The sequence below is a fragment of the Paroedura picta genome, chromosome 6, assembly GCF_049243985.1.
Source record: "Paroedura picta isolate Pp20150507F chromosome 6, Ppicta_v3.0, whole genome shotgun sequence".
Lineage (NCBI taxonomy): Eukaryota > Metazoa > Chordata > Lepidosauria > Squamata > Gekkonidae > Paroedura > Paroedura picta.
Genome location: NC_135374.1, coordinates 2,973,898 through 3,001,000, shown reverse-complemented (window position 1 = coordinate 3,001,000; position 27,103 = coordinate 2,973,898). Strand labels below are relative to the sequence as shown.

General features: G+C 49.8%; 1 protein-coding gene across 1 annotated transcript; it reads right to left on the bottom strand.

Moving 5' to 3' along the window:
- Positions 1-1,962: 1,962 nt before the first annotated feature.
- Positions 1,963-26,604, bottom strand: POLD3 (DNA polymerase delta 3, accessory subunit). The gene is made up of 12 exons (XM_077341170.1): positions 26,376-26,604; positions 25,005-25,060; positions 22,152-22,254; positions 18,222-18,261; positions 15,723-15,855; positions 14,022-14,289; positions 13,305-13,386; positions 12,647-12,803; positions 11,235-11,338; positions 6,795-6,883; positions 5,876-5,954; positions 1,963-3,787 (listed from the first exon to the last, which is right to left on the bottom strand). Exons 1-12 carry the CDS (start codon positions 26,433-26,435, stop codon positions 3,588-3,590), a joined length of 1,371 nt encoding a protein of 456 aa, XP_077197285.1. The 5' UTR covers positions 26,436-26,604; the 3' UTR covers positions 1,963-3,587.
- Positions 26,605-27,103: the final 499 nt, after the last annotated feature.

Below are 27,103 nucleotides of genomic sequence, written 5' to 3'. Positions count from 1 at the left end.
TTCCTCTGCAGGGCCAGCCACAGGGCAGAGAGGCCGAGGCCTTCCCCTGAGAAGACCCTCAGGAGAGCCCTGCTGGGTCAGGCCAGGGAGGGTCCCTCCAGTCCAGCCTCCCGTCTCCCCCAGGGGCCAGCCAGTTCCTCTGCAGGGCCAGCCACAGGGCAGAGAGGCCGAGGCCTTCCCCTGAGAAGACCCTCAGAACAGCCCTGCTGGGTCAGGCCAGGGAGGGTCCCTCCAGTCCAGCCTCCCGTCTCACCCAGGGGCCAGCCAGTTCCTCTGCAGGGCCAGCCACAGGGCAGAGAGGCCGAGGCCTTCCCCTGAGAAGACCCTCAGAAGAGCCCTGCTGGGTCAGGCCAGGGAGGGTCCCTCCAGTCCAGCCTCCCGTCTCACCCAGGGGCCAGCCAGTTCCTCTGCAGGGCCAGCCACAGGGCAGAGAGGCCGAGGCCTTCCCCTAATAGGAACCTCAGAAGAGCCCTGCTGGGAGTGACCCAGCCTGGATGCAGCAGGTGAAATGGGTACACCGGACGGAAGCCCCATAAATCTTCCGGAACTGCAAGGCCTTCACAAGATGGCCTATTTAGAACATTCTAGAAACAAAACAGAGCTTGCTTTTCTCAACGGGAGCCGGCCTCTGCGTGCAGCACCCAGAGTGGGCTTGCAAAGGCAGCGCCAGCACCCACCCCCAAAGTGCGTCACTCCCGACCTTCTAGCCTCTCTTCCCATCCCATCCCATCCCAAGGGGGGCTGGGCCACCTGATTCAGGGGCCCAGACCCCTGCCCTGGCCTGACGAAGCTTCCTGGCCTTGACCCGCAACTGCTTCCGTAGCAAGCCCCTGGGCGGCCGTGGCCGATGTGCGTCAGCCCTGCCTGCGAGGAGACCCCTGCTGCTCCCAGTCTGGGGCTCCGGGGCTGCCAGTCCGCAATTATTCGGTCAACCGGAGGCTCCCCCCTCCCCCTCCCCAGGCACTGAGATCACACACAGAGGTGAGCTTGGAGCAGGTCCCAGAGCTCTGAGGAGGAAAACAGCGTGACCTTTCTAGTAATGAGGAAGGCCCGAGTGCTTTTGCAGGTGGACAAGCACCTGGCCGGGAACGGAGGCCCACCTTCCCCTGAAGGAAGGGCTCTTGGCACACAGGGGCAGGCTTGGACCAGGCATCCTCACGAGGCAGCTTGGGGGCTCCCCTTCTTTGGAGGTGCTGAGGCAGAGGCTGGATGGCCACAGGGCAGCAACGCAGGTTCTCTGACTCACTGAGAATTTAGGCAGGTGGAGAGAGGGAGGGTGGGAAGGGGTGAGGCAGCAGTCAGCTCCCGGGGCCCTTGCTTACATGCCAAGGGCAATGCTGAGGGCCACTTGGGGTCAGGGCGGGGATTTCCTCCAGGGAAAGAATTCTCCAGCAAGGCAGGTCTCTCCCTTTACCATGTCTTGCCGTCCTTCTGCGTGTTGGTGACCCTTCAACTCCACCACTTCCGCTTAGCAGGCAGATCGGAGTTAGTACTTCAGGCTGGTGTGGCATAACGGCTAAGAGTGGCAGCTTCTAATCTGGCGAGCTGGGTTCGATTCCTCACTCCCTCATATGCAGCCTGCTGGGTGGTTGTGGGCCAGTCACAGCCCTGACCGAACAGTCCTGTCGGAGCTCTCTTGGCCCCACCTACTCCACCGGGTGTCTGTTGCGGGGACAGGAAGGGAAGGGGATTGTAAGCCCCGTTGAGACTCCTTCGGGCAGTGAAAAGTGGCATATAAAACTCTTCTTCTCCTTACGACCCAGATGCTTGCCAAAGCAGGGTACATCTGAAGCACTGGAGGAGAGAGGTGGAACACCAGGTTCTCCAGCTCTTGAGGGGGCTGGTAGGGTGGTAGTTCCTGCCCCCCCACCCCCCCGATATGTCACCTGAAAATATATGAAACAATAAATTACAGCTCTCTGGGAAGACCAGGGAGAAAGAAGGGGAAAAAAAGAGTACTCAAAAAGAAGATTGTGTGTTTATTTCACATTTCTTTACTTCCCCCCCCCCCAGCATAAACTTATGAGCACATAAAAGGGGGTGGGGAACGGAAGTTTTCATTTTAATGTTCAGGAAGAGGCGGAATACTTAGGAAAAAAGGCAAAACCAAGGTTCCCCACCCTCTCACCCTGGAGGCCCGCAGTCCTCATTCATAGAAATGAAAACTGAGGGATTTAAAAAGTAGAAAAGGCTGCACAGAGGAAACAAAATCCTTCCTCACCTGCTGCGCTGAACTCTATAGACAAAGCTGCCAAATTTACTTTCCTGGAGGACTGTGCATTGCAACACATAAGGCCTGTGGGGGGAGGTGGGAGACCCAGAGTTAAAAGGCCAAGGAGATTTCAATTTGGGGCAGCGTCTGGAATACTTGGGAGACAGATTCCGATCGATCGGAGGAGCAAGACTGACTGTCTGACTGACGTGGGCAGCCCCACGCCTCAGTATAAAATACCTATTTCTCCACTTTGGGGATCAGAACGCCAAAGGCCGGCTCTCCCCTTCACCCTTGACCTTGCAGCCGGCCACGTGGGACCAAAAAACCATCTCCGGGGTCACTACACGAGGCGGCTGCTGGGTCCTTGAACACTATTGAATAATCCCAGCCCCTTGGGAGGCCAAAAAACCCACAGCAGGGATCCCCTGGATCCCATCAAACTCACCGGATGGAGGAACGGGCTGGCTTGACGCAGAGCCGACCTTCACAGGAGGGTGATGCTTCTGCTGTCCAAGCTGACAGGCGACGGATAGGACTGGTTCTGACCTGACACCTCAAGTCCCTAATCCTTTAATGTTCCTTTGAAAGCTGGCACTTTCCCCATGGCGTTCACAGCATCAGGGGTGAGAAAACCAAAGAGGTTCCATTTGTTTCCTGTGGAGGGACTGACAGTTAACGTCGCCATCCGTCACAGTGGAATCTAGTAGAAATTAAAGCAAAATTGGTCGACAGCTTCTCCCAAATGGGTTCATACACACAAAAACTATTTTTTTTAAAGGGAGGATGGGGAGCTCAAGGTCAAAATGGCTGCCATAAAAGGCGGAGCCAGCAAAAAAATGGCTGTCGTGGGAGGCGGAGTATATCACAATGCCCTGGCTTTGATCTGAGTCTTTTAGGTCTGACAGAGACCTAAAAAGCTCTTCTCCTAGAGGGGACCTGAGGTAGGCCACCCTTCTAGGAAACCGTCCAGAACTTCCCGCCCCCGTGTGCGCATCTCTCTTTATTCCACTTGGCAGATCTGAAGCTTGGTCTCCTCCCCCACCCGCCTTCTCCTATGCAACAGCCATTGGGTCGTCCAGAGTCACAGGTTAAGCAATTCCAAGAAGTCAAAAGAAAGGGAGAAGGAGGTGGGGGCAGCAAGTCAACAGAAGATGACCCCATTTTGGAGAGCCAGCCTAGACAGGGGAGGAACTCAAAGGCCAGTCTTTAAAAAAAGAAAGCTCAAAGGCCATCATGGAGTAAAGGGACAAATTCAAAACCAAAATCTTCCAGCTTCTTCTGGCAGCTTGCTTTCCGTGCTGTCCGCAGGTGGGTAAAGGTCCAGAACTCAACCACCGTCGGGAAAGGCAGTGCTGGACTCTGTGGCCACGATTCACTTCTTCTGGAAAAAGCCCATGATAGACGCTTGTTTGTTGGCCTTGACTGCAGCCACCCCCTTCTTGGTGGCTTTCTTGTCCTCTCTGGGCTCTTTCTTGGCAGTCCTCGCAGGGGGCTTGTGGGCCGCGGTGGGCTTTGACCGGAAGTCATCTTCGCTGTCCGTGCAGGACTCGCTCTCATAGACCTTTTCAGTCACTGGAAACACAAGGAGAGGTGCAGAGGTGGTTATGGCGCACGACAAGGCCTTCCTGGCATGGCTGGGAAGCCCACTTTCAGCAAGGTCCTAGCCACCCTCCAGACTGGACCAAGTGGGAATACAGTAACACCTTTAAGACCAACCAAGTTTTATTCAAGGTATGAGCTTGACACTGTTTTATTGCAAAGGGATTTCAGAAACAGATTGGAATGGGAGACTGCTGAATGACAAATTATTACCACACTCAGGACAAGGGAACCCCCAGGGCTTAACAGAGATATTGGGTTCTTATCTACCACATGTGCTAACTCACTCACTTCTCGCATTTTATTATCTGCCTGCTAATTTGCTACTGGCCACAGGCCATACCAACTGCTTCAATCCAATCTTATAGCTAATTGGCCAGTTATACATCTTGACTCTAATCAACCCTTTCTGGCAACTAACCCCCTCTACTTCATTCTCTACCTATATGTAATAGCAGAGGAACTCTTGTCACAGGAGGCGCACCCAACCACAAATCTCAGAATGAGGCTGTGCATAACTCTCATAGAAACATCAACATTTAAGCTCTGCTTAATGGAATTGCCAACCTGTGATTTAAAACTGTTTACTTGCATATCCACAGCTTTACCTTCAGTCATCCAGTAAGGACCCTTGTGCTGTGGGGGCAAGCTGCTGCCAAAGCAATTAAAATAGTCCTCTCCAGTGGCCAATCAGAAGCCTTGCTGGGCAAAATCCCCACTAGCCCCACTTGTCAGCTCTGTTCTCCCTAGCTCTTGATTACAAATGTGCCAGCACTGACAGATAACTTTTTCAAACTCTTTACCAACAAGATCTGGACCCCCAGTCCTAGAAGAATGGGTGAGATTTCGCCCTTACCCAGAGATTTGCCGCCACTATTTCACCGTGCTCTCTTTCCTGCATCAAACGTCCAGGGCAGGCCTGTTCTCCGCTCCCTAATGAGCCTGACCGCTCCTGGACTGCAAGCTCAGAAAGGTCAGCGTTCGGCAGGAGACCACTTAATCCCGACTTCCAAGTGGCGAAGGCAAGTTTCCCACAGCTTGACATGCTTAGAGAAGACCGAACCTTTTTTTTAAAGCAAAACCTTGTTGGAAGAGAAAACTGTGACCACAGACAGGCCTGGCTACGGGGGACAGGGAAGAAGGTTGGCTACAGAAAGGAGGGTCTTTCTGCGTCAAAAATGCCCAAAGTCTGTCTTGAAGCCAAAGCAGGTATCTCTCTGATCTGGCACTTTGGCAAGCTTGAAAAACCAGATCAGGGAAGGGCCATGGTTCCGAGGAAGAGTCTCAGCTTTGCCTGCAGAAAGTCTGAAGTCCAGTCCCTGGGAATAAAAGGACTAGGCAGTGGGTGATGGGAAAGACCTCTGCCTGAGACCCTGGAGAGCAGCTGCCAGTTTGTGTGGACAAGACTGACCTTGATAGACCAAGAGGCTGATTCAGGATCAGGCAGCTTCATGTGGGGCTCAAGGATCCCCTATTTGGCCTGGAGAACGTCCGTGGTTCAATCCCCGGCATCTCCAATTGAAAGGACCAGGTAGTAGGTCAGCAATTTTCAATCATTTGGCCTTGGAGGAGCCCCTGGAATATTTTTCAGGCTTTGAGTGACATGCCCCTTCAGAGAAATGGGCATGAAAATAAGATGTGGGAGCCAGCCAAGCCATCTCTGTGGACAAAGAGACCAGGCCTGCAGAGCAACAGGGGAAGCAGGCTCCAGTGACGTCTGGTGATGTCAAGCGGCCATCCAAACTCCTGGGAAAGGCCACGTAACCCCTGGGAAGCTCTTGCACAATCTCAGGGCTCCTTGGAACCATGGCTGGGAATTCCTGCAGTAAGTGATGTGAAAGACCTCCCATGTCTAATGCTCAGTAAAGCAGAGGGGGCTGCGGCTCATAGGAAGAGTGTCTGCCTGGCACACAGAAGGCCTCAGGTTCAATCCTTGGCAGCATCTCCAGTTAAAAGGACACAGTGACATGAATGACCTTCACCTGAGACCCTGGTGAACCCCTGCCAACCAAGCTGAAACGCTCGCCACATCTTCAGCCCAGCTGACACCCCGTCGCTTACCGATACAGCCTTCCGCATCGACAAACGTTTTGGACTTCAGCACTCGCTTCCGTTTCCGCTTCTTCCCTCCAGCCGAAGCCTGGCGACAGGGAGAGGAAGTTACGGGTGAGCATGATGGGCAGGGAGCAGACCCCACGGCGACAGGGAAGAAGAAGAAGAGCAGCTGGGTTTTTATACCCTGCTTTTCACCACCTGAAGGTTACAGACACCTTTCCCTTCCTCCCCACACAGAATTGACTACAGGTCCACAGTGTGCTGAATAGATCTTTTAATGTAATGCATTTACTGTATATTTTATGGATGGTTTTATTTGATGCCTGACCATTGATAAAGGCGGCAATGCCAAAACACGTCTGGTCCGTATGTAATAATTCTACTGAGGCGATGCTGAAAGCCTTGGGGTATTAACACATATAAATACTGGTGCCATGATTTTTGACTATTGTGCTCCACCTTGTCTAGGCTTAAGTTCATTTCCCTGGTGTTGACCTTTGTAGGTTCTTGACTTTTTTTTGGATCAGGGTATTTCTTTTCCTTTTTATTTGGGTTTCCGACAGGCGCAACACTATTGCCACGAAATGGCTGCCACAAAGCTCCCTTCAGTCACAAGGTGAAGATCCTTGCGAGGTAATGGCAGCTCTGCCGTCAAAGTAACGTTTTAAAAACTCTGCAGTCAATCCAAGCTCCAGTGGTCAGTCAAAGGCCCACCCACTTTCTCAAGGCCTTTGGCAGGTGCCAGGGGAGGTGTTGGCAGAGGCCCTGATGCTCATGTTCGGGATCCCCCAGGCTTCAGCACCATATGGGACGTGCGCACTACGGAAGCCTGCTTAACACCCCCAGCAGCAGATCTCAGGATTTCTGATCACAGAGTCTGCTCTTTGGACTATGCAGAAAAGGCAAGATACCAATGAACATTCACCTCCAAGGGAACAGCGTCCGGCTCTACCTTCAGGACTGGCTCAGGAGAGAGTTCTTCTGCTTCGGGGGTTATAGAGGACACTGGAACGTCTGCGTGAAGAAAAGAGCGCAATTTGACTGGTTTATTTCGTACCTCATCTCTCTCCCAAACTGGGGAACCCAAAGCTTCTCTTCTCAACAACCCAGTAAAGGTGGGTTCGGCTGAGGCTTTGACTGGCCCAAGGCTACCCGGTGAGCTTCCCAGGCAGAGCAGGGATCCGTCTCTGAGTTGCCCAGATCTGGTACTACAACCATACACTGGACCCAGCAAAGAATTCCAGGCTCTACCACTTAGCACTTCCCCCATTTACACCAAGGCAAAACATCTCTGGCAGGGGTCTTAAAAATTAGGTCTTCTCCTCTGCTGCCAAAGGAACTTTTCCCTGCCCTCCTCTAAGGAACACCCTTTCAAATACTTTGAGAGCCATCCTGCCCCCTCTCATCCTCCTCTTCTTCAGGCTGGACATTCCCAAGTCCCTCATCCTTTCTTCACAGGGCTTGGTCCCCAGGCCCCGGATCCTCGTCGCTCTCCTCTGCCCCCTCTCCATTTTGCCCATGTCCTTTTTCAAGTGAGGCCTCCAGAACTGCCCACAGGACTCCAGGTGGGGTCTGACAAAAACTGTATACAGTGGGACTAGGACATCTAGCGATTTTTATGTGATGCCTCCCTTGATGCAGCCCAAACTGGCATCTACCTTTACCACCGCATTACAGTCTGCTTCTATTTAGCCTACGGTCCATGAGTCCCCCAAGGACTGTTCCCCAGAAGCGTCTCCCCCATCCAGCCTGCCTGCTTCTCATTTTGTGACCCAGACGTAGAACTCAACACTTCTCCTCATTGAACTGCATCCTGTTCCCATTGGCCCAGTTCTCCAGCATGTTCAGATCTTGCTGAACTCTCTAACTTCTGGGGTGTTCACTACTCCTCCCAATTTGGTGTCATCTGCAAATTTAGTTAAGCCTTGTGGCACGTGAAAGACTCCCAGTGGCGGCAGTCTCCTTCTGCCCCCAGGAAGGAAGGCAAGAGACACCCCACCCACCCCTCTCATCCTGACTACTTGAAGAGTGGCAGGGCAGCCTTATTAAGTTAAAGGAAGTGCTGCTGCCACAGAGACACTGGGGGTGGGAGCAAAAGTGACATCTGCCCACTATTTATTCCGTTGATCTCTCGCACGGCATGCGTGTTATGTAGCCAGGGGATTCTATGGTATTCTGGCAGTCAGGCAAGGGCTGTTTGGAGGTGGTTTGCCAGTGCCTCCCCCCACGTCATGCCCCGTAGAGTTCCTTGGACTTCTCCCATCCAAGCACAAGCCAGGTCTGACCCTGCTTCTGAGATCTGATGGGATCGGGATTGCCTGGGCTATCCCGGTCGGGTCTATCTACCCATCGTCCTGACTTCTTAGTTAACAAGAACAATGGAAACGCCGGAGGTGAGGACAGAACCGCCGCCAAGCTCCTCTCTCTCCCTCCCCTTTCTTGGCCATCCTGCAGCTTTGCTTTGCCCTCGGGCTACGGGCACAACACCACGCACATCGCCGGCTTGAAACCTGCCCGGCTGATTTGGTCAGTGTTGGGGATTTTGTCTGGGCCGGGCCTGAGGCCAAGTGACCCTTTGGCAGATTAATCAGGGCTCAAATCAAATGGTGGCTGACTTCCAAGGCCCAAGCAACAGGGGACTTGAGCTGGCTTAATAAGCAAGCTGCAGAAACGCAAGCAGCCCGAGAGACAGCGGGAGGCGAGAATCACACACAAAGCCGCGGACTGCAAAGGGGATCAGAGAATCTTGTTTCGACCCTGACTCTCGCAGCCGTGAGAAATGTTTTCCGAGGGCAGCCCTGCTGGCCTGCAGCAGAACAGCTAAATTCGAACCTGGAAGCCCCTCAGAAATCAATGAGGTTTTCATAGAATCATAGAGTTGGAAGGGGCCATACAGGCCATCTAGTCCCAACTCCCTGCTCAACGCAGGATCAGCCCAAAGCATCCAAGAGAAGTGGAGTAAGCTTATTAGGGGAGTGAGCTTTCATGAGTCAAAGCTCCATTTATCAGACTCTTGAAAACTCGTACCCCGAAATCCTTGCTGGTCCCCAACCTAACTACAGAGCTGCAACCTTGCCTCAGGGACACAGAAAAAGTATATTGTGATTAAACAAACATCACAAAGTTTGAGTCTAGGGCAGTGGTTCTCAACCTGGGGATCGGGAGCCCTTTGGGGGTCAAATGACCCTTTCACAGGGGTCGTGGCAGGGCAAGCAGCTTGGCTGGGGGGGAGGGCGTCATCTATACAACAGCCTTGCAGGGTAGATCGAGACAGAGCGTTCGTCAGTCTGGAGCAGCGGAAAAGAGCGAGATCGGCATTTTGGGACAAGAGGCAGAACTGAATTGAGAAACCCCGGGAAAAAAAAACAATTTATATACAATCATGAACCATGGATCTTCACGCCATGGGTCAGTTTTGGTTTAATTTCTGTCAAAGAATACTTACATAACCTTACAGTTGGGGTCACCACAACATGAGGAACTGTATTAAAGGTCACTGCATTAGGAAGGTTGAGAACTACCGGTCAAGGGGCACCTTTAAGACCATCCAAGTTGTATTCAAGAAGTAAGCTTTCACATGCAGGCACACGCCCTCTGACACAATGAAGGCGGAATTACTAGTCCAAATATATAGGTGGTGAGCAGTATATCAGCACTGAGCACAATGAAGACGTTCAACTGATTTCGTTTGATGTGACCCGCCCTTTGTGGAAGGGCTGAATACAAATGGGAAAATAAATAAAATTCAAGGACCAAATAGGAACAACAAGGTTAGAGAATAAGGTTACCATAAAAATGTCAAAATAGGAGATTAATGGGCAGATGCATCTTTAATGGTGGAATGCTGAGTGTAATTACCTGAAGGCCTGAGGGCAGGGTTTCAGTTAATTGCTCTCAGCTTTCTACAATTAAACATGCATCTGCCCATTCATCTGCAATTTTGACATCTTTATGATACCTTATAACCTAAGCTTGCTATTCCTGTTTGGTCTTAGAATTGGTTAAACATCTTCATTACTGCTGTCTGTTATTTATTATTATTAATTTAATTTATATACCACTTTTCCAGCAAGCCAGCTCAGGGTGGTACACAATATTGAAAATAGTTTTGCTCACCTTCCACCTATATATACCTGGGCTGGTAATTCCCATTTAATTGTGTCTGAGGAAGTGTGTCTGCCCCCAAAACCTTGAATAAAACTGCATTTTGGTCTTAAAGGTGCCAATGGATTCAAACTTTGTTCTGGTAGTCAAACTGTGGCCCTCCAGATGTCCATGGACTACAATTCCCAGGAGCCCCCTGCCAGCAAATGCTGGCAGGGGCTTCTGGGAATTGTAGTCCATGGACATCTGGAGGGCCGCAGTTTGACTACCCCTGTGCTACTTCATAGCAAACTTACTGAATCTAAAACACTGTTGCTATTGCTCTTGTTGCTTATGCAATTTCCTTTTTACCAAATAGGAATACACAGAGGGTCCCATTTGATATTCTTGACTCAGGCTCAAAATGAGCTAGTTACAGCTCTTTCTAACTGTGAGAAGAGCTCTTTATTTATTAATTTATTATATTTACATACCACCCTCACCGAAGGCTCAGGGCGGTTCACGTAAAGCAGAATAGAAACAATGCAGATAACTTAGATTAACAATAATGAATGAAGTGAAACAACAAGCAACATGGGACAGTAGAAAAATACGGAGAACATTAAATTAACTCCTACTGATAGCCCAGTGGGATGGGCAGAGTGATGGTGGGTGCCATAGGAGGGAGGCTCGGGGGGAGGGCCCTTGGCAGGGGTCGACCTCAACCAATGCCTGGTAGAGGAGCTCCCTTTTACAGGACCTGCGGAACTGTTCAAGTTTTTTTTTAAGTTCATTAGAAAGTTCAGAAAACTGAAAGCTGCTGAAGGTCTCAGGTTCAAACCCTGAAATTTCCAGTTAATCATAGAATCATATCATAGAATCCTAGAGTTGGAAGGGGCCATACAGGCCATCTAGTCCAACCCCCTGCTCAACTCTATGATTCTATGATATGATTCTATGATTAACTGGAAATTTCAGGGTTTGAACCTGGGACCTTCAGCAGCTTTCAGTTTTCTGAACTTTCTAATGAACTTTAAAAAAACTTGAACAGTTATTAAAGGATATAACAGTAAGTAATGTGCAAGGCCTCTGCTTCAGAGCCAGTCTGAGTACACAAGACTGACTTTAATGGACCAAGGGTCTCCATTGAACCTGGGATCTTCTGCATGCCAAGCAGACACTCTCCCACTGGCAGCTTAATGCGTTGGGGAAGGGCAATAAGCAATGGGAAAGACCTCTGCTGGAGACCCTGTCCAGCCCCCCTGCCCAGAGCTCCTCATACCTTCCTCGTCACTGCTGCCCGAATGTGGACGCTTGATCCGACGCCTCTTCCTCTTCAGACCGTCTGCCTCTTTCTCATCATCTGACATCTCTGCCCTTTTTGTTCTGCAAACAAAGTAGACAGGTAAACCCCCTCCCTCACTGGGGGGACCAAAGATGGGGTGGGAGGAGAAGTGATTATTAGCGATGAAGCCAACAGAACAAATTGTGACTCCAGCGGCACCTTGAAGGCCCAACACATTTTAACTCTGGGAATAAGCTTTCGTGTGCAGGCCCACGTCTTCAGAAGTGTAACAGGAGCAGTTTCCGAAGAAGCATGCCTGCGCACGGTAGTTTATACCCAAAATTAAACTGTGTTGGTCTTCAAAGCTCTGAAGGACGTGAGCTATCTCCTCTTATTTACATATGGAAGTGTTGCTTCAACGATGACGATTCTGGCGTATTTAATCTGTTCAGAGTTCAGAGTTGTTTAATTGGAGTATAGAATGATCGATTCAGGCAAGTTACCTAGTGGGCCTGAAGCAGCAGACCCAAGTTCAAGTCCAGGGGCATCTTTTAAGACCGACTAAGACTTATTCTGAGTATCACTTGCATGCACACTTCTTCAGACACACTGAAATGGAAGTTAGTCGTCCATACATATAGGCAGAGCAAATTAACATATTAACAGAGATATTGGGTTCTTATCTCACAACACATGTTCATTTCTCACGGTGTAGTGTTGTAGAGAGGCAGTTTGGTGTAGTGGTTAGGAGTGCGGATTTGTAACCTGGTATGCCGGGTTCGATTCTGCACTCCCCCACATGCAGCCAGCTGGGTGACCTTGGGCTCGCCACGGCACTGATAAGGCTGTTCTGACCGAGCAGGGATATCAGGGCTCTCTCAGCCTCACCCACCCCACAGGGTGTCTGTTGTGGGGAGAGGAATGGGAAGGCGACTGTAAGCCGCTTTGAGACTCCTTCGGGTAGAGAAAAGCGGCATATAAGAACCAACTCTCCTTCTTCTTCTTCTATTAACTGCATGCTAATTTGCCACTATTCAAAGGTCTTACCAACTGCTTCAATCCAATTTTAGCTATACTTATTATGCAGTTACTTATACATTTTGACTCTAATTAGACCTTTCTGGCAACTAACCTCCACCACTCTCTCCAACCTTGTTTTAGTGTTTTAGAAAGCCTTGTTTGAGTGTATCTGAAGAAGTGTGCATGCACACAAAAAGCTTATCCCCAGAATTAAACTGTTGGGTTTAAAGGTGTCACTGGACTCAAACTTTGTTCTGCTGCTTCAGACCTACACAGCCACCCGCCCGAATTTACCCAGAAACCTTTCGGTTTAGATTATTGGATACAGTTTTCATTAAACGAGAGTACTTGACTGCTGTGTACGTTTTCCTCGAGGTGACCTTTGGTACCTTTTCTTGTCCTGTTTAATTTTGGCAGGCTCCGTTTTTTTGCCCGGTTTCTTGGGCCCTGCTGCCTCAGAAGGTGCTTTCAATTCCAATGGTGGAACGGGAGGCTTCCCCGCTGCTTTCTCTTCCTTCTGTTCTTCAGGATCAGTGTTGGCTGTGCCTGCAAATGACGCAAACGTTTTAGTAGGTTTCCTTTCGTTTAAAGTGAAAGAAAAATAAACGGATACATCACACTGGGACAGAAGACAGCAGCCAGCACGTTGGCCAGTGTGGGTTATTATGGGACCGGATCCCTCCAGATTTGTTCTGTCTACACAGACTTCCAATTGGTTTCTGGGCATAATTCATGCTGCTGGTTTTGTTCCTCCAAGTTCGATATGGCTTGGGGACCAAAATGCCTGAAGGGCAGCCCACCCCCTTATGAACCTGCCCAACCTCTGATGGCAGAGTTTGAATATGCAAAGAGGCGGAGCACCAGGCTACCATCTCAGGATTTTAATGCTCCAGAACTTGCAAAAAATTCCCCCTGAATTCAGCGAGCTCCAAAACGGAGATGCTGAGAAATGCACCACAAGCCCTTTGGACATGAGGGATTAACTGCAATTGCTACAGCCAGCCTTGAGCCCCTGGGACAGGGAAGACAATAAAGGAAGGGGCTTACAGTCCTTATTCAAGGCAGCTTTTCCGAAGAAGTTGTTCAGCACGTTTCCTTTAGCAACTGGTTTGCTGCTTGCAGCTGAGGCCTGGAAACAATCAAGAAAGCTTGTCAGGAAATTGTTCATTACGCGGATGCCGTTGCGTAGCCAAGGCCGTAACTCCCTGGAAACCCTTCTGCAACCGGCAGGGTTTGTGCAACGGCCTCGATAAGCTCTTTCCCAGCTCCTATTCCCTTCCACGTGACTCGGGCAGGTGACATCGCCGGAAGAGGGTGCCTAAGGCAGACCTCCGCTTGTGTTGGCTGCCCAGGACGTCTCAGCAGGAACCTAAGCGATAAATAAAAGGGGAACTTGTGCTATTCCAGAATCTGCACAACAGGTAGCATTTGCCATAATTTCCCCTCTCAGCGCGAGGGCAACTTTAGAAACCCCGCCATCTCATTCAACGCAGCCAGCGCCCAGTAGAACGGAAATTTAAAACCAACACTCTCTGTTAGAACCTCAGGAGTTTGGCTCACGGTGGCCAGCTTCCTGTTCTTTCTCATGGTCCTCCGTCCTCTGCCTCCCAAAGCTGAGGAAGCAAGAGGCATCCCAAGGCCCGTACCCAGAGCAAAATGGATTTGTTCCACCAGTCAGATGCTGCCCGAACACTCCAGCCGACGAAGGGCCCAGAAACAAAACTGAGAAGTTTAACAGCACGCTGCCCAGGCCTGGCAACTTACACTTTGCGTGTCTTTAGCCTCAGTTTTGGCTTCTTTGTGTATGTCCTGAGTATTAGCAACAGGTTTCGCTGCGAACATTCCCATAATGCCCTTGGCCTGCTGGGCGGTCTGTTTCGAGGCAGCACTTGGGGCGTGACCATTGGCCACGGGAGTCACGCCGGCGGTTGGCCCACGCACCGGCTGAGAGTCCACTTGGGCAGGAGTCTCAGCCTGACACATCTCGGCTGCTGTCCGGGCAACTGCTGCAGCACAATGAATAGCGCTGAACCTAGAGGGGGGGGGGGAGAACAACATTTTTTGGTTACAATTCAACATTTCCTCACCCCACAACAGTCACCTGTGAGGTAGGTGGGGCTGAGAGAGCTCTAAGAGAACTGCTCTGTGAGAACTGCTCTGTGAGAACTGTGACTAGTCCAAGGCCACCCAGCTGGCTGCATCTGGAGAAGGAGTGGAGAGTCAAATCTGGTTCTCCGGCTGCCACTCTTAACCACGCCACCAAACTGGCTCTGTGCACCAAACTGACAAGACTCGATGCTCTTTTTGACATTCAAGAATACGAAACAGTAAGTTTCATTGTTAGATCATTGTTAGATCTATTGCATTGGTGCCACCCTCTTCTGAATATTATTCTCCCCACCGGGCTGAACTTGGGGGGAACTCAGGTAACTAATATCAGAATTGTGACCACCACTGCTTATGTTATATGTAACTTTTGTTGATGTTAATTGGGGTTTTTATGGGGACTTTATTGTGTTTTAACTATTTATGTTGTAAACCGCCCTGAGACCTATTTGGAGAAGGGCGATCTAAAAATTAAATAATAATAATAATAATAATAATAATAATAATAATAATAATAATAATAATAATAATAATAATAATAATAATAATAATAATAATAATAATAATGTCCCAGGTGTGCTTATAAGCTAGAACTGATGCAGGGACATCTATGCTGAACATGTCAAGGAAGGTTTGCATGCAAAGGGGGCCTAAATGGCTACTCCACGTCATAGAGGGCACTGCCCAATAACTCCAGGGCAGACAGGCAGCAAAAGCAGCCATTCCCATTAAAAAAGAACAAATCACAAGATATATACAACTTGCAGCACACCGTTCCTTTACATGAGAGACAGCAGTTAAAACAGAACACAGCTAACAGGAGGTTAGAAGGGAAATGAGGAAAACAACAGCAAGGCAGCAGCATTACAATGAGGGGGGAAACCAAGCCCAGACTTCTTCTGAGACCAAAACAACCATTTAGAATTATAGTAGCAGGTATAGTGAAGGGGAAGGGCTGGGGCTTCACAGCAGGTCCCCAGTTCAATCCCCGGGATCTCCATTTTTTTTTTCCAAAAAAGGATCCAGTACTCGTTGATGTAATAAATCTGTGCCTGTGACTCTGGAGAGCCACCGCCAGTGTGCTTACATAATACGGGCCTAGGGGGACAGTACTAGAAAAGGGGGGCGTAGCCGTAGAGCTTCTGTTCTGCACACACAAGGAAGCAGGTTCAAGCCCTGGCATCTCCAGTTAAAAGGGCCAGGCAGCAAGCGATGGGAAAGACCTCATGCTGAGACCTCGGAGAGCGGCTACCGGTCAGACAGTCTGATTCAGGCCGACAGTCTGATTCAGTCTGACTCCCGCCTACAGCAGCAGCCAACGGCAGATGAATCCAGATGGTCAGGAAGGGCAAGACTCACTTGCTGCAGTTCTGCAGGTTCGCCTTGACAATGTCGTAGTCTGTGTTGTACAGCGGGCTGCTGTCCTTCAGCATGGCCTTCTGGATGCTGTAGACGTGGACGCTGGCCACGCTGGACAGCTTGGCCTTCATGGCTGTGGAGGAAACAGAAGGGTTGAGGGGTGGGTTGTACCCCACTTTTTATTACCTGAAGGAGTCTCAAAGTGGATTGCAAACACCTTCCCCTTCCTCTCCCCACGATATTCAGAGAGCTCTGAGAGAACTGTGACTGGACCAAGGTCACCCAGCTGGTTCGTGGTGGAGAAGTAGGGAATCTGAACTGGTTTGCCAGAATAGAGGTTGCTGCTCTTAACCACTGCACCCTGCTGGCTCTCATGAATAAAGCATGAATCAAAGCAGAACTAGGAGGGGTCCTGGCTCAGTGGCAGCGCCTCTGCTTGGCATCCAGGTTCAAACCCCGGCATCTCAAATTAAAAGGATCAGGTGGGAGGTGATGGGATCTAAGCACATGGGAGTTGCTGTGGGTCTAAGCAGACAAGACTGACTTTGATGGACCAAGGATCCCGTATAAGAGCCAGTTTGGTGTAGTGGTCAGGAGTGCGGACTACTTATCTGGCATGTCGGGTTCGATTCTGCACTCCCCCACATGCAGCCAGCTGGGTGACCTTGGGCTCGCCACGGCACTGATAAAACTGTTCTGACTGAGCAGGAATATCAGGGCTCTCTCAACTTCACCCACCCCACAGGGTGTCTGTTGTGGGGAGAGGAATGGGAAGGCGACTGTAAGCCGCTTTGAGCCTCCTTTGGGTAGAGAAAAGCGGCATATAAGAATCAACTCTTCTTCTTTGTGTTCAACTGCCATTTCAATAGGACGGAGGGCATCTACAAACTAGGGGCAGAGGGGCTGCTCCCTTTGGAAGTAGGAATGAGGGAGGGGAGAGATATGGGCCATGTTTCATCCCATGAATGAAGGAGATTATAGGCAACAAAGGTACTAGCTGGACAGAAGACACAAGAACAACAATTTGGGGGAGGGAGGAGAAATTAGGAGGTAAGCATCTCCCTTTTCCAAGTGTGGAACAAGCTAAGAATTCAGAAGCAGTGCAGAGATGGGGCTTGCTAATTTTGGACAGATCGTCCTTCCCTATCAGAAGGGTTGGCTTTTATATCCTGCTTATCGCAAAATGGAGTCTCAAAGTGGCTCACAATTGCCTTCCCTTCCTCTCCCGCAAATGTTTTCATTGTCATCCTTCCTAAGGTTTTGAATGTGGCAGGACAGAAACCTAAAGGAGGGAAAGCCAAGACCACCTGCCATCTTGGCTCCAAGTAGTTCAGGGAGACCCTCACCCTCATCAATAACCGTACCGGGTAGCTTCAGAAGGTAGCCATGCTGGTCTGTAGACAAAGACCTAATTTGGAGAACGGGGAGGATCTTAGAAACTCACAAGGCTTTCAGGGTATAAGCTTATCGGCTGACTACAATTCCCATGAGCCCCTTGCCACACAATTCCGTGGGAACTGTAATCCATGGACATCTGGAGAGCCACAGTTTGGTTTAAACCTTGAAAATCTTGTTGGTCTTGAAGGTGCTACTGGATTAAGGTGCTAATGGACTCATCTCTAAATCTGCTGGACGGGTGACGTCAAGAGAAATCAACCAATTTGGTGTAGTGGGCTCTAATCTGGAGACCTGGGTTTGTTTCCCCACCCCAGCACCACATGTAGCCAGGTAGGTGACCTTGGACCAGTCACAGTTCTCTTAGAGCTCTCTCAGCCCCACCTACCTCACAGGGTGACTTTTGTGGAGAGAGGATGGGAAGGCGATGTTAAGCCACTCTTAAAGAGATTCTTTCAGGCAATGAAAGCAGGGTACAAACTGCCACCTCTTCTTCTTCAAGACCACCTAATACGATCTGTGCCTGGCAGACACAGACCCGAGGGCTGCCAACTCCGGTTCTCCTTCACTAGCAGACAACGGCATCCTGGCACTCTTTGGAGAGTGAAGCTGCTGCAAAGAACCTTCGTTTCTAAATATCTTGTGAGAGACCGCAGGGACACGAGGGCAACAAGAAGGGACGGCACTGAAGTCAAGGCTGCTGGCCCCGGGATGGAAAGGTACAGTCTCAATACCCTTTCTGTGCACTTTAACTGCCAATAGCAGGGGGGGCCAAACCGTGGCTGGCAGGGGCTCGTGGGAATTGTAGTCTATGGACATCCGGAGAGCCACAGTTTGGCCACCCCTGTGTCTACAGCAATCTATCCCCCCCACCACCACTTTTTGGCTTCTTCTGCTCACCCTGCAATAGCCTGACTGAACTTGGTATCCCAAATTTATTCATCAACAAACACCATGCTTTGCCTTTCTCCCTCTGGAAGCACTGGCCTTTTTGAGCAGAGTTTTTTAGAAGTAGGAGGCAAACCACCCCTACGACTCACTCATGGAGAGACTGCTACAGGGGAGAGCCGCCCCCCCCCTCGGTCATGTTCTCTGCAAGCCTACCTTCTAGCTGAGCTTCTCTCACTACTGCGACCTTGTGGCACTGCAAAGAGAAGACAGAGCATAATGAACACAGGTTTTCACTGATTGAGCCAGCTTACCAGGGTTCTAATACAGGGGTAGTCAACCTGTGGTCCTCCAGATGTTCATGGACTACAATTCCCATGAGCCCCTGCCAGCAAACATGTTTGCTGGCAGGGGCTCATGGGAATTGTAGTCCATGAACATCTGGAGGACCACAGGGTGACTACCCCTGCTCCAATACTCAACATGCCTAATGAAATCTTTTGGATTTCCACTGGAACTTTACTCTCAGGTCAGCAGTTTAGAGTCACAGCATCAGACTCGTTCCACTTCCCTTATAGACCTTGGACTTCAACACTTTCCACAGCCAACCATGTGAACGTGGTGTATCCTGTATCCAGGGTGACTAATTGCTCCTCTTTGTTCTAAACACCAGAAAGTGCTGGAGACAACTAGAGAGGGCTTTCATCGCCCACTAAAGAGAAATTGTTCTATCATAATGAGGTTTCTGCACATCCCTTGCCTGCCCCCACAGGCAACCCCTTAGCCACGCAGACAACTGTCCATCAGTTCATGGTAGCCTGGCTTCCGGCCCTGCTAGTGAAGCTCTACACAGGGAGGGACACTTGCTGTATAAATCCAGCTGGATCATCATGTTGATCGGAAGCAGAATAGCGATGTTTGAGTACAATGGCACCTTTAAGACCGCTTGGGACCCCTATTCCACCAGCCCCATGATCGAGACCTAAGATAGACTTACCAAGGAAAGCTGGCCTCAACACTAAGAGAGGGGAGAGGAGAAGAAATAGATGGAAGGTTAGCTCCATACCACCCCACCCCACCTGATCTAGCAATTTATGTTAAGGGGCATTTAGATTGTAAATGTTTTAATTTTAAATCCGTATGTCATTTTAGAGAGCCAGTTTGGTGTAGTGGTTAGGAGTGCGGACTTCTAATCTGGCATGCCAGGTTTGATTCTGCGCTCCCCCACATGCAGCCAGCTGGGTGACCTTGGGCTCACCACAGCACTGATAAAGCTGTTCTGACCAGGCAGTGATATCAGGGCTCTCTCAGCCTCACCCACCCCATAGGGTGTCTGTTGTGGGGAGAGGAATGGGAAGGCAACTGTAAGCCGCTTTGAGCCTCCTTCGGGTAGGGAAAAGCAGCATATAAGAACCAACTCTTCTTCTTCTTCTTCTTCTAAATGTTGTTCTTGTTGTTGTCGTTGTTAATATTATTATTATTGTCCCTGCACATGGAAACACATACCTCCAATAAAACCTTGATGAACTTAAACTTGCCCCAGGGCTCGAACTTTATTCTTGCACTATAACTTTTGCAGAACAGTGCTGCCCTCTTCTGCACAGAGTCGCTCACTGCAAGTTATACTGATCATGCTGTTTGCTGTTCCTTCATTCAAGGACAGTATGGCAAGAAGAAAGTGTAGTTATTTTTAACCTTCCAAAAGACAAAGAGGCCTGGTGATTCCCATTGCTGGTGCAGACAAATGCTTGTGCTGAGCTGAATCCCAGATGGTATGATGCACATGCCCAGTTATTCAAGGGGTTTACAAGAGCAGCCGTTTCAGACGCTTTGGACAGAAGCCATTGTTAGTATTTCAAGCACGGTCATCTGGGAAGATCAGGGGCAACCAAACTGTCAGGGGCAACCAAATTAGCTGCAGAGGAGAGGACACGCAGTAATGGGTTTAAACTTCAAGTACAACGATATAGGCTAGATATCAGGAAAAAATTTTTCACAGTCAGAGTAGTTCAGCAGTGGAATAGGCTGCCTAAGGAGGTGGGGAGCTCCCCCTCACTGGCAGTCTTCAAGCAAAGGTTGGATGCACACTTTTCTTGGATGCTTTAGGATGTTTTGGGCTGATCCTGCGTTGAGCAGGGGGTTGGACTAGATGGCCTCTATGGCCCCTTCCAACTCTATGATTCTGTGATTCTATTATTCTAGTTCAGCAGTGGAATAGGCTGCCTAAGGAGGTGGTGAGCTCCCCCTCACTGGCAGTCTTCAAGCAAAGGTTGGATGGACACTTTTCTTGGATGCTTTAGGATGCTTAGGGCTGATCCTGCGTTGAGCAGGGGGTTGGACTAGATGGCCTTTATGGCCCCTTCCAACTCTATGATTCTATGTCCTTTCTCCAAAGTACAACTGCTGACTTTGATCTGACCATGTATTTATGAGACTCATCAGGAACCTCAGGTTCTAGTCGATCCAACACCAGTTCACGCTTCTCATAAATCGTCTTTGCGGTTGAACCCGCTTCTGTCTTGGGCCACTCAGTCGCCAGCAGGTAGCTCCTCAGGGCGCTCTGTGGGGTGAGGCGTGGGTACCAGGATGTCAGGCTACTGCCACAGCCTCCCTAGCTTGTTGTGCAGCTCATGCTGTTAGTTTAGCACGAGGGAATTAGATCATTCACACCAGAGTGTTCCCCCTTACTATGGGGTGGATATGAAAGCTGGCCAACGAAGAACGGTGAAAGGAAGTCGATTCCATTGTAATGTAGTGTTGAAGGAGAGTTTTATAGCAAAAAAAACCCCCTGAACCAGTGGGCTTGAGATAAAATCAAACCTGAGCTCCCTTTAGAACAGGGGTAGTCAAACTGCGGCCCTCCAGATGTCCATGGACGACAATTCCCATGAGCCCCTGCCAGCATTCGCTGGCAGGGGCTCATGGGGATTGTCGTCCATGGACATCTGGAGGGCTGCATTTTGACTACCCCTGCTTTGGAAGCTCAAATGATTAAACTAAAGCTATTGCGCTTTGGCTGCAGTATGAGAAGAGAGTCCCTGGAAAAGACGATCTTGCTAGGAAAGCTGAAGGCTGCAGGAAAAGTACAAAAAGAGCTGTTTTTTTTATACCCCACTTTTCAATACCAGCTTGGTGATTTTGGTCACAGTGCTCTTAAGAGTTATTCTCACAGAGAGGTTCTCTTAGAGCTCTCAGCCTTACCTACCTCACAGGGTGTCTGTTGTGGGAGAGGAAGGGAAAGGTGTTCGCAAATCGCTTTGAGGCTCCTTTGGGTAGTTAAAAGTGGGGTACAATAAATGAGCTCTTTTTCTACCCAAAGGCTTCCTTGGGAGGTTGTGGGTTCTCCATCTTTCGAAATTCCTAAGCAGAGGCTAGATGGCCATCGGACAGAAATGCTGCTTCGGTGAACCTAGGCAGATCGGGAGTGGGTGGGCAGAAGGGATTGTGTCTGAGCCTGGCTCTTTCCTGCAGGCTCAGGGAAATGCCAATCACCACTTTGGGGTCAAGAAGCAAATTTCTTCCAGCCGAGACTGGCCAGGGATTCTGGGTTTTTGTTCGGGAAGGCCATGTAACTGGGGTCACTGTGGATGGGCAGGTAGTTGTGAATGCCCTGCATTCTGCAGAGGGCAGGACTAGATGACCCTGGGGGTCCCTTCCAACTCTATGATTGTATGACCCCAAACGGGGCTACCAAACACCATTCCCTTCCTCTCTCCACAACAGACACCATGTGAGGGAGGCAAGGCCCAGAGAGTGCTAAGAAAACTGTTCTATGAAAACAAGATAACAGTGAGTGACCCAAGGTCCCTCAGCTGGCTGCATTGGGGGGGGGGTTGGGAATCCAGATTATATTCCACTGTTCCCAACCACTGCCCCATGCTGGCTCATCCCTTACCTAACATGACTGTAGGCTCTCTCAAGACTCAACATGACTTCATCAAAGAAACCATGGCCCTCCATTTGCAAGGCCTGAGCAAGGCTCTTAACAATAGGAAGTCCTTAATTCACTGGGTGGCTATAATTCAGAAGTGACCGGACAGCATATAACACACGCACTCCTGTTAGTGTACCTCACACAGCTACTCTGCCTAATGGTGTCAGGCTGTAAAACACTTGTGCTCACGTCAGAGGAAGTCAAACACTCACCGTGTGCCCATTCTGGACGGCGTTTCCTGCCACTAAGTAGACAACGTGCAGCTGCGCGCCCGAATTCTCCTTTCGCTTTCTTTCCACATAATCGTATAGCATCCTGGCGGGGGGGGGGGGGAATCCAAAGATATTAAAAAGGGGCTGAACTCTTCACATTTTTATTTATTGTTATTATTTACTGAGGTTTTTAGACTGCCCTTTTGTGGTCTAAATGGATGTGTCAGCATCCATTCAGATACAAACAGATTAAAACAAGCGTTAGCTCGCAAGCGGAAACTTATTGGATTGGAGCAAAAGGAAAGCCTAAGAGAACATGCAACAGCCAACCTATTTCTCAGTTCTGCCACTGAAAGCAGAGGCTCACATGACTTAGTTCTTTGCCATACCAAGAATTCTCTTCCTACAGCAAACAAGCATGTTAAGAGAGTTCTTGCCTGCTTTTGTTTCCCGGACATGTTGATTTCCTACATGCAGGGAGTTTGTTTTTGTAGTCAGGAACAGATAGGACAACCCCGTCTCCAATCTGAAGTGCTACAATCCAGAAAGAGGTTTACTTCTTCTGATGCCGCTTTGGAGTATGAGGCCTAGGATTATACTCTGAAGAAGAGAAGGGCTGTTTTTTATACCCTGCTTTTCATTACACTAAAGTCTCCCAAAGCGGCTCACAAACATCTTCTCCTTCCTCTCCTCACGACAGAGGAAGGGGGGGCTGGGTGCACGGGGAGAAGGAGTGGGGGGATCAACCCTGGCTTAAAAACTTAAAAAGGGCAAAAGACTGACTGCAAAGCCTTCATCAGCAGTTCTTGTGCCTAAAGGTTTTCATGGCAGACTCAATACGGGGTGGTTTGCCAGTGCCTTCCCCAGTCATTACCGTTTACCCCCCAGCAAGCTGGGTACTCATTTTACCGACCTCGGAAGGATGGAAGGCTGAGTCGACCTTGAGCCGGCTGCTGGGATTGAACTCCCAGCCTCATGGGCAGACAGCTTTCAGACTGCATTCCTGCTGCCTTACCACCCTGCACCACAAGAGGCTCTTGTGCCTACGCACACGTAAACTCCATCTCACTTTTTCACAACAGTGGTTTTTATAAGGTACTAGTAATTATACAACACAGGTTAAATACAGCTTTGATAGTTTCAGCAAAATATACGTCCAATACCAACTTAAGAGACCCACAAGATTTTACACTGTCAAAGCTTCCTTCGTCAGATGACAAATCTGACAGTGGGAGCTTTGCATCTTCAATCTTGGGTCTCTAAGATGCTGCTGGAATGAAATCTAGCTGTTTTACTGCATACCAACACAGCTAAGCATTCAATCATGGGCATTCCTCATATTGGCCAATTTCAGTCCAAGAAAGAACTATCAAAAAGCTTAATGACAGAAACTGAGGGATGCACAACATTGATCTTCCTATGTTTCACAAGCAGCACCTGGGTATTTTTTAGGTATTTAGAAATTTATGCCAAAGAAGCAAGGCATAACAACAGAGATTACTATCAAGAACCTGCCGAGCTGTAATCACAGAGCACTTAGAAAACTGGTTTTGCAAGCTCTGGGGGCATTGACCTTTACAGCATACCCCAAATATCAATCAAAAATAGTAATACAGCACAGACATTCGGAATCTACCTTTTGAAAACTGCAAAACTGCTAGCAAAAAACCCCATAACTTCCCACATTCCGAGACAGATGTACCTGGAGCACCGGCATCTTTGAACTAGCTTCTCTTTCAAGAGGGTTGAATTCTCAAGAGACTGGTTGGGGTTTTTTGTCCCTTCCCCCCCAAGCCCCCTTTTTCCCTTCCCTATATGGATACTCTTTCCAACACAAAAAATCCTCCAAATTGCTGGTTGACAATGTTTGCCAGGACTGTCTGAGATGCTGCTTTGTCATAATCATGATCAACAAAAGGAAAAGAAGAGAATGCCATAAAATCCTTCTTTTAAATGTTCAACTGGTCAAATAGAATTCTCAAGCATGGAACTTGTGGATTTGAGGCAGAAAAGAGTCCGCATATTTTGGCCTGGGGATTAAAAAAAAGGAAATTAGGTTCTAGCTAAGCCTCAAAGGGAAGGGGCATTCCAAAGGTGAGGTGCCAACACTGAAAAAGTCCAGTTCTGGTCTCCCCCTGCTTCATCTCTGAAGGTGGTTGCGCAAAGAACAGGTCTTGAGAAAAGGAACTCAGTAGGTAGGCTGGACAGCATAGGAGTACTCCTGGCTTGAGCACCTCTGATCCAAGTAATTTATAGCACTCTGAATTCTGCCCTGAAAGAGATTGTCAGAATCCCCCAGTATTCTGCCATGATAAGTGATCCATTTATTGTCTTGCCTTGTCAGCCTGTGATGTATCCCAGTTCCTGAGCTGCTTGGTACCCCAAGGACAAGCATGCTTTCGATTCCCATTGCCTGGCTCATCCTCCCCAGCCTCTCTATCCCACCCACGCCTCTGTAGTTTTAGATTACACCAAATGTTTGGGCTCCTTTGAAATGCAGGCCATCACCTTCCCAAGGGAGGGGGGAATGAGGTGTGCCTGGGTTTATCAGAGGAGCCTTTCCCTAGATCCGGCATTCCTGTCTATGCCTTTGTAATGATGTCTACATCTCTGAATAAAGGAACTTGCTTTTAAAGAAGTTTTCCTGTCCATTTCAACAAGCACTCTTACAGAGATGGCCAGCCAGTGTAGATCTTTCAACACAGGATACAGTCCCTGTCTCCAGCCCCTGACAAAAAAAACTTGTCTGCTGTATCCTGGGACAAATGAAATTTCTCCGCAGTTGTCAAAGACAGTCTCTACTTTTTTCCACCACCAGAACACTGGGCACAAAAAAACCATATGAGTACTTACTGCTTAGCTTGGTTGACATGAACCCCTAGCGTATAGCTCAGCCACTTATACGTCACCTACAACAGAAAACATCACAATTCATTGGCAAAGCTTTGTTTTTATTATCTCCACATCCCTCCTTTTCAACAGAAGCTTTCTCAGGCACTCCATTCAAGCACAAACAACTGTTACTTTAAGGCAGGAATGATAATAAATAATGAAGGGCTGCTGGCCAATTGAAGGTAGACCAAACACCACCTCCCCAGTGTGAATTCTTTCACCCTGAAGCATGCTTGGTATTTTTAAACAAAAGTGTTTTTTGGAGATCACTTAACATGCTTGTTATCCCTAAAGTGCTCAGAGATAGTACAGCTGAACAATTACTGTGTTAATCTGAGACACCTGGGATTCTATGGTTTTGTATCTTAAAGAATGAATCGAGAAAAAGAAGGTTGGTTCTTATAGGCCGCTTTTCTCTACCCGAAGGCGTCTCAAGGCCTTTCCTCTCCCCACAACAGACACCCTGTGAGGTGGGTGAAGCTGACAGAGCCCTGATATTCCTGCTGGGTAAAAACAGCTCTATCAGGGCTGGTTGCATGTGGAGAAGCAGGGGATCAGACCCAGCCCACCAGATTAGCAGTCTGCGCTACTAACTACAACACCAAGCTGGCTCCCTTCAACTGCTCAGGCTGGGGATTGAACCTGGGGCCTCCTGCCTGCAAAGCAGAGGCTCATCATCCACTGAGCCATGGTCCCTCTCCGGGGTCTCAGGGGGTCTTTCGCATCACCTCCCACCTGGTCCCGTTAACTCGAATGTCACCAGGATTTGAGCCTGAGGCCTGCAGGTTTGTTTTTATTTATTATAATTTGATTTCTAGACTGCTGCTCCCAGGGCGGTTTGCAGCAGGCTGAGGTCTTTTACCTCCTGCCTGGCTCTTTTCATTGGAGATGCTGCCGGGGACTGAACCAGGGACCTCCTGCAGGCCCAGCACAGGCTCTGCCCCTGAGCCCGGCTGAGGTCTTTCCCACCCGGGCGGCCCACGAGGATTTTAGGGCAGGGGTAGTCAAACTGCGGCCCTCCAGATGTCCATGGACTACAATTCCCAGGAGCCCCCTGCCAGCATTCGCTGGCAGGGGGCTCCTGGGAATTGTAGTCCATGGACATCTGGAGGGCCGCAGTTTGACTATCCCTGTTTTAGGGCTTTGATTCCTACAGAGTGAAGCAGGCCTGGCCCTTTTGACGGGAGCTGCCAGGAGTTGAGCGCGGGGCCCTGCGCAGACCAAGCAGAGGCCTCGCCCCCCCTCCCAACAGCCCTGCAAGGTAGGCCAGGCTGCGCGAGGAAGGCAGCCTGCCCCGCCCCCAGCACTCTCGCGCCTCCCTCCCCCACTCACGACTCGGTTCTGGTCCGTGACGAACTCGTCGATGTTGTCCAGGTAAAGTTCGTCCTCCATGGCGAGCGGGCGGCCCTCGCTCTCGCCTCAGCGCCCCGAAAAGCCCGCCGCCTCCATGGCAACGGAAGGCCTTGCGCGCGCTCTACGGCGGCCGCACGGAGCCACTCCCGGCCTTCGTCTCCACAGCAACAGCACTCCGCGCTCCCGTCAGCGCGCCTGCGCTACGGCGAGCACCCCGGGACAAGCCCGGCCGCAGGCGCCTTGCGCAGCCGTTAGCCCCGCCCACGTCCTCCTGGGATTGGAGGGATGCGCTGAGGGCAGCGAACAGCCTTAAAGGGGACGTGAGGAGGGAGAGTTGCCAACCTCCAGGCGGGGGGGTTTCCCGGAATTAAGAAAAGAGACTTGAACCTGTCGCATTAGCCTCTCTGGCTAAAGACTGGAATTATAATTCATGTTTTGATGGCAGAAATCAGTTCCATGGTGGAAATGACTGCCTCGGAGACAGGAATCCATACCCCATGGTGGTCCAATGAACCTGATGGGCAGTAGGTTCAGGACAGACAAAGGGACATGATTGCTTCAGGATGCTGGAACTGCTTTAAGCTTCTGTAACCATAAACTCCTCCACAAAAGAGCCTCTGGTGGCGCAGAGTGGTAAGGCAGCTGACATGCAGTCTGAAGCTCTGCCCATGAGGCTGGGAGTTCGATCCCAGCAGCCGGCTCAAGGT

Excerpts from the sequence above, each read along its gene's own strand:
- POLD3 (XM_077341170.1), bottom strand. The coding sequence starts at position 26,435 with ATGGAGGACGAACTTTACCTGGACAACATCGACGAGTTCGTCACGGAC. Across the intron at positions 18,262-22,151 it reads CCGTCCAGAATGGGCACACG|TGCCACAAGGTCGCAGTAGT; the intron begins GTGAGTGTTTGA and ends TTCTCTTTGCAG. Across the intron at positions 3,788-5,875 it reads CGATGCGGAAGGCTGTATCG|TGACTGAAAAGGTCTATGAG; the intron begins GTAAGCGACGGG and ends TTGTGTTTCCAG.